The following is a 7,379-nucleotide window of genomic DNA, read 5'->3' as shown; positions in this document are numbered from 1 at the left end:
TGAACCAGATGGGGGTTTTTTTGATTTAAAAAAAATCGTTTCATGGTCACCATACTAAAGCTAGCTTTATATTCTGGCTATAATTCAAATTCCACTAGCTGCCATAGTGAGATTTGAACCCATGTCCCCAGAGCATTAGCTTGGGTCTCCGGATTACTAGTCCAGCAATATTACCCGTCTCCTTGGAGAGATCAGTTGGATAGTTCATCTGGTATAGGCATGATGGGCTGAATGGCCTCCTGGTATATGGCAAGATTCCACAGAGAAAGTCATGCACTTGTGAACAATGATTGAGACAAGATACTACTGTTAAGTCATTTTATTGTTCTGCAATAACTGGGCAGGTGAAAATACAAGACACTTTTACATGTTTCAATTAACAATTTCCAGAGAGTTGGAATAAACATTGAGATAAACATCTGCTCCATTAATTCCTGTAATATAGCAACAGCCCAGTAAAAGATCCTACTGTCACTGTTAGACCAGCAACTTCACAAATTAGGAACCATTCAATAATGGTGGATCTTGGAGTCTAGGACTTTGAATTCTTTTGGGAATGAGAACATAATACATGAAAAAACCAAACTTTTCACTTTAGCTCCTATGTGATCATGGGGCTACCAGAATGGCAGAGGGTAAATTGGAGGGGCCTTAAAGACAAAGGCAACTTGTGGTTCTAATAGAACCCTGGCCTCAAATTTTACACCTCCCATCAAAACATCCTAGGATCAAGGAAAACAGTCCATCCTTTAATTCCCTCTATCCAAGGCAACATTGTTACTAGAGAAAGTCAAAAACTGAGCATCAATAAATAGGCAAAGGTGTTTAAAAGGCCACACAAGTCTAATTCCTGTCAGTTACAACTTGGTCTAAATCAGAAGCATTTGCGATGGACGATGGAGGGCCCAGACTCATCGTACTCCTGCTTACTGATCCACATTTGCTGGAAGGTGGAGAGAGAAGCCAAGATGGAACCTCCGATCCACACGGAATACTTCCTCTCAGGTGGAGCAATGATCTTTATCTTCATTGTGTTCGGAGCCAAGGCTGTGATTTCCTTCTGCATCCGATCAGCAATACCTGGGAACATGGTGGATCCGCCAGACAAGACCGTGTTGGCATACAGATCCTTCCTGATATCTACATCACATTTCATGATGCTGTTGAAACAAGTCTCATGGATCCCATGAGATTCCATCCCAAGGAAGGACGGTTGGAAAAGGGCTTCTGGGCACCTGAAACGCTCATTACCAATGGTGATGACTTGGCCATCAGGGAGCTCGTAACTTTTCTCCAAGGCTGAAGACGAGCTGGCCGCCTGTATCTCAGATTCAAAATCTAGGCCCACGTAGGCAAGTTTCTCCTTGAGGTCACGCACGATCTCCCTCTCGGCCGTGGTTGTGAAAGAGTACCCGCGTTCAGTCAGGATCTTCATCATGTAGTCAGTGAGATCTCGGCCAGCCAAGTCCAATCTCATGATGGCATGGGGCAAGGCATACCCTTCATAGATTGGCACAGTGTGGGATACACCATCACCAGAATCTAGTACAATGCCAGTTGTACGGCCAGAGGCGTACAAGGACAGCACAGCTTGAATGGCAACATACATGGCTGGTGTGTTGAAGGTCTCAAACATGATCTGGGTCATCTTCTCCCGGTTGGCTTTGGGGTTGAGAGGTGCCTCTGTGAGGAGAACAGGGTGCTCCTCTGGGGCCACTCTCAGTTCATTGTAGAAGGTGTGGTGCCAGATCTTCTCCATGTCATCCCAGTTGGTCACAATCCCATGCTCAATTGGGTACTTCAGGGTCAGAATGCCTCTCTTGCTCTGGGCTTCATCACCAACATAACTGTCTTTCTGACCCATTCCAACCATCACTCCCTAGAATAGGAAATAAAAATGGATTAAATATGCCGTTAGGAGCTAGAGGAATTAAAAGTACAGCACAGGAGAAGCCACTAATGAATTTGCATCCACCACTATCATCCAATGCCTTCTGAATTAAACAGCTTGTTGTGCAAAAAATCTTTCCTCTCAATACTGATTCTTGCCATCCTCTTCCATCAGTGCCTTCTGGTTGTTGATCTTTCAGCCAAATGTTTATTGTAAAATGAAAAGTAGATTATGATTTGGAATCTGCTGCTGAAAGGACAGTGGGAGGAAATTCAATTGTTAACCCAAGTAACTGGGTAATTATTTTCCAAGGGGGAAAATTTGCAGCACAATGGGGAAGGAGCTGGGCATTGGATCACTTTCAAAAGTGCTAGCACAGGCATGATTGAAAGGGTATTCAACCCATCAACCAATGTGCTGTATTATTCCAATTCTTATGCATAGGATATTTTGGCAACTAGATGAGGATTCACGTTCCCTTCCCTCAGTGTGGATGATGCCAGACCACACCTGGTGTTGGCCCAAGCTTCGGTTAACTAATTCAAACCAGAGGCACTTGGCTTGAGGGGGAATGGGCCAATTTCTGATGTTTTTTTTAAAATAAAATACACAGCATGCATATACTCCCCACTCTCTGCATTGTGGCAAGGCCAGCTTTCATTGCTCATTGTGAAATTGGAGGTCAAATTCAGCTGTTCAATCTTTCCTCACTATTGGAAAAAGTCACTGATTTGTGGAATCCTGCTATGCAGGAAGTGCTGCTTTGGCCTTCAAAAATCTAAAACTGACATTTATCATGACTCAAACAGAAAATTCTTAAAACTTCTTCTCCAACTTCATCACACCACAAACCCCATGTCCCTTCTCCAGCCAACATTAGTTGACAGGTCATTCAACCAAGCTCCGATCCCTGGACACTCCCGAGTGCTGTGCTGAGGAAGAGGCTGTGTTAAAGGTAGATTCCCATTGTCTGTTTGTCCTGGTGTAAAGGATCCACAGCATGATTAAGAGGAATGGGGTGTTACTCCTAGTGTCCCACGAACATTCTCCCTTCAATAAACCCAACTATTTCTATTGGCTGTTTGTGGGGACTCGTGCACAAACAAGTGGCTACAATTTACCATGTGACTGGCAACACTAATCCTCAGGCTGTGGGGTGGTTTGACAGGCCATCCAGTGGCTGTAGAGGGGAAGTCTTTGTATGGGCGTTAGCTCCATGGTGTTGCTTGCTACCTCATCATTAGACAAGTTCACAATGAGTCATTAGCCACAACCTAACCCCATTCTCGACTAGAACAGGATATTAGATAGGAGACAGAACTCAAACTGGATCGATCTCCCTCGAGCGGAGGTTTTAATTTCAACTCCCACTCCTTATTGGGAGCGCAGTGTTGCTGAGTTTATACACTAGACAGACCCATCAATTACCCCAAAGGATTGGCAATCCAGTACAGGCACAAGTCTCCACTACCCTCCTTGTGAATCACAGGAGGAAGTACAATTGATGGCCAAGCTGTTCAGTAAAGGAATTTCACCTACAATCAGACTCATTTACATTCTGGAGCATGGCCATGAAATAAAACCCCCTTCCCCCACAATTCATAAGGAGGGAGTCACTGACAGGGCCAGCATTTATTGCCCAGCCCTAGTTGTAATGTGGGACTGGCGCCCAGACTGGGCAAGGATAGCAGATTCCCTTCTCTAAAGAGGAGTGAACTTGTTGGGTTTGAATGGCAATCACAACAGCTTTATGGTCATTTTTACTGTTATTATTTCATCACTAGTCCAAATTTTAAACATTAGACAAACCATTCCAATTTTTAAAACTTGCCACAGTAGAATTTGAACTTGCATTTGCTGCATAACTAATCCAATAATAACCACTACACTACCTCCCCTGTCTTTAGAGACCTTGCATTTATAAACCAATTTGCTCACAGCAAGATCCCACAAGTAGGCAAAGTGCTGTTCAGATAATCACCTCCAAGAGAGGCTCACCAAGACAAACTCTTCACATTTCTCAGAATAGTGTCCAGAGATCTTTAACATCACTGGAACCTCCATCCAAAAATAAAAAAAGCAGCTCCTGATCAAGTCTGGCCCATTGTTGGCTCCAGAGCCATTATCAATACAGCTGACCCCTCCCATCTCAGACAGTTGTATCAACTGAAGGGCCAACACCCACCTCAGGATACAACTGGATGAACAATTAATGCCAACCTTGCTAGCAACACCCACATCCTAGGATCTTAAAAAATAAACCCAAAAAGCAATGGATTTTTCTACTTCTCTGGCAGTAGAGGAGTAGAGTCAGAGGAGAGGGAGCAATGTTCCATGAGAGGCACACTTCTGGATGCCTGCAGCCATTCCAGGACTACTTCAGGGGAATGGCAAATGGACATTGGGACAAGGAGCCCAACAGCATTAGAGAGGCAAGGAGGGATAGAACTAGAATTTGCTGCACACCTCATGTTGGCAGATAAAGGGTTAGCGATTATGGAAGAGAGGTTGAAGTACCAGGAGTCAATTCAAGTCATAGCTTTGCTAGGCCCAAGTTCTGATGACGCAGTTCATTTTTGCTAGGTTGCCAGTAGGCAAATTTGGTCTCCTTACCCTTAAAAAAAAACTTTAGCTAGATTCAAATCAAACCCCCTACCACAGAATATTATCCCAGAAATACTTCTCATCTGAAGTACAAACCAATTGGATCCATTGCTTATGAAAGTACAAGCCTCCCTCCTCCCACCACACTTCCAACCCAGTGAGTATTCACTTATCTCCTGTCTGGAACTGTTTCACCAATTACATCCCTCCAAGCAAGTAGCTGACAAAGCCAGCATTCAAAATCTTGAGGGAAGCAGCTAACGCTTTTCATTGAAGAGCTCACCTGGTGACGGGGCCGTCCCACGATGGATGGAAACACAGCCCTGGGAGCATCATCGCCTGCAAAGCCAGCCTTACACATCCCAGATCCATTGTCAACCACCAGAGCTGCAATATCATCATCAGCCATGGTTTAAAATCTGCAAGGAGGTGACTGAAAGAGAAGGAAGAAACAAAAGCATTAATCTAGACACCAGAGCACAGACTCAAAGCACACACCAATTACTGATCAAATTAATTCCTTCTCAAGAGCAATTCATAATTTCTTAGATTGCCAGCAATTTCCCCATCCTATAGTTTTACCAGAAAGAGACCCTTCAGTCATAAATTCTACCTTTTCAAAGGGAATTCTGCTCCAACTGCTGTCTCCAAACTCCAGACACTGATCCTTGAAGCACCCGCCTTCTTTAAAGAGCATGAGGTTCCACCCACATTCCCATCACATGAAGCGGTCCACCAGTGAGGTTTAGGGAGATGGCTCAAAACCAGCCACTGAGGTGCAGGGGGTGGAGTTTAATTCAGTCACAGGGAAATAACCCATTTATGGAATTTATATTGTGACTTCCGGGTATTATTCATACTTTGAAACATGAAACAATTGCCCCTCCTTTGGTATTTATTTTGCATATGAATGTATATTTATGGCTGAATTTAATCATTTAATGGCTTGACTCTCTTTCCCCCAGTTTTGCTCCCTGTCAGGTGGTCACTCGCTCAGCCCTCATTCCCTAAGATACAGAGGGAAAGAGCAGGAACGCACAATTATTACAGCAGCTTTAGCACAATAAAATCTTCGCAGGAGTGAAAATTTGACACTGAGCCACATAAAGCTTGGTTAGAGAGGTAAATTTTAAGGAGCACCTTAAAAGAGGAGGGAGAGGTGGAGAGATTTAGGGAGGGAATTCCAGAGGTAGGAACAAAAAACTACTGCGGATGCTGGAAATCCAAAACAAAAACAGAATTATCTGGAAAAACTCAGCAGGTCTGGCAGCATCGGCGGAGAAGAAAATAGTTGACGTTTCGAGTCCTCATGACCCTTCAGCAGAACTGAGTCAAGTTAGGAGAGGGGTGAAACCAGCTTATATTTCTCTCAGAGAGAATTTTTTCTCTCAGAGGGTAGTCAATCTGTGGAATTCTTTACTGCAGAGGGCTGTAGAGGCTGGGCCGTTAAGTATATTCAAGGCTGAGATAGACAGATTTTTAATCAGTAAGGGAATCAAGGGTTATGGGGAAAAGGCAGGAAAGCGGAGTTGAGGATTATCGGATCAGCCATGATCTCATTGAATGACAGAGCAGACTCAATGGGCCGAATGGCCTCTGCTCCTATGTCTCATGGTCTTATGATCACAAGGTGTGAGTCTTGATCCTTGTTTTGCGTTGAGTTAACTCAGCGAGGCCAGCAGAAAGCCAGGCTTAAATTATCCTCAATCTCCCTGGGCAAGTGAGGGGGAAATAGAACACAGTGTTGTTGATCACCAGCCAGTGCTCCTCTCATAGTCAATATTCACACTCTGATGTAAGGAAGGTCAGCTCATCCCAGGATCATGGAATGTCCATGTAGCCAGCCAAGTTTCAGCACAGCAGAGAGAGGAGGGGAGGGAGCAGTGAGTGTCAGCACAATGGCAGCACCATGAAGAAATTCGTAGTTGGGGGAGATGCTGGCATAGTGGTAACGTCACTGGGCTAGTAATCCAGAGATAAAGGCAAAACACTGTGGAGGCTGGAAATCTGAAACAAAAACAAAAAATGCTGGAAAAACTCAGCAGGTCTGGCAGCAGAGTCCGAAGAAGAGTCCTCCGGACTCGAAACGTTAACTCTGTCTTTCTCTCCACAGACGCTGTCAGACCTGCTGAGTTTTTCTAGCATGTTTTGTTTTTGTTGTAGTAAATCCAGAGACCCAGGTTAATGCTCTGGGGGCACAGGTTCGAATCCCACCAATGAGTTTACATTTAAATCTGGAACTATAAAGCTAGTCTCAGTAATGGTGACCATGGCAACTATCATTGATGGTTGTAAAAACCCATCTGGTTCGCTAATGTCCTTTAGGGAAGGAAATCTGCCGTCCTTACCCGGTCTGGCCTACATGTGACTCCAGACCCAAAACAATGTGGTTGATTCTTTAACTGCCCTCTGAAATGGCCTAGTAAGCCACTCAGTTCTAGGGCAATTAGGGATGGGCAACAAATGCTGGCCTTGCCAGCGACGCCCACATCCCATGAAAGAATAAATTTTTTTTAATGGTGTCAGCGCACTAGGGGTTAAAGCATAAACATTCCTGTCACTGACTCACAAACTGCTGACAATTTACCTCATTTGGTAATTAATCTGCCGAGCTTGCTCAGGCACACCTTGATATTTAAAGTGACAGATTTAAGGAAAGCACCTAGCTATAATTTTGCATGGGACCCTCCAGTCCCAGGAAAGAGTCACCCATGACAGGAACAGCAAAACGGAATATGTGGTGCAGATTGATTGGTTCTCACACGAGAGATCGGCACTGTTTCTTTTTAATTCATTCCCTGGATGGTGCATGTCATACGAACATACAAATTAGGAGCAGGAGTAGGCCAATCAGCCCCTCAAGCCTGCTCCGTCATTTAATAAG

At 44.4% G+C, this 7,379-nt stretch overlaps 1 protein-coding gene across 1 annotated transcript; it reads right to left on the bottom strand.

Moving 5' to 3' along the window:
- Positions 1-304: 304 nt before the first annotated feature.
- On the bottom strand, positions 305-4,956 carry LOC144680051 (actin, cytoplasmic-like). The gene is made up of 2 exons (XM_078541175.1): positions 4,779-4,956; positions 305-1,879 (listed from the first exon to the last, which is right to left on the bottom strand). Exons 1-2 carry the CDS (start codon positions 4,902-4,904, stop codon positions 875-877), a joined length of 1,131 nt encoding a protein of 376 aa, XP_078397301.1. The 5' UTR covers positions 4,905-4,956; the 3' UTR covers positions 305-874.
- Positions 4,957-7,379: the final 2,423 nt, after the last annotated feature.

The sequence above is a fragment of the Cetorhinus maximus genome, chromosome 4 (genome assembly GCF_964194155.1).
Source record: "Cetorhinus maximus chromosome 4, sCetMax3.hap1.1, whole genome shotgun sequence".
Classification (NCBI taxonomy): Eukaryota; Metazoa; Chordata; class Chondrichthyes; order Lamniformes; family Cetorhinidae; genus Cetorhinus; species Cetorhinus maximus.
The sequence above is the reverse complement of the archived record's forward strand: the minus strand, read 5'-3'. Positions and strand labels throughout refer to the sequence as shown.

What these genes read in the sequence shown, in the direction of transcription:
- LOC144680051 (XM_078541175.1), bottom strand. Translation starts at nt 4,904, where the DNA reads ATGGCTGATGATGATATTGCAGCTCTGGTGGTTGACAATGGATCTGGG. An exon ending in TGGGACGGCCCCGTCACCAG is followed by an intron (nt 1,880 to 4,778) that starts GTGAGCTCTTCA and finishes TTCCTATTCTAG; the next exon opens with GGAGTGATGGTTGGAATGGG.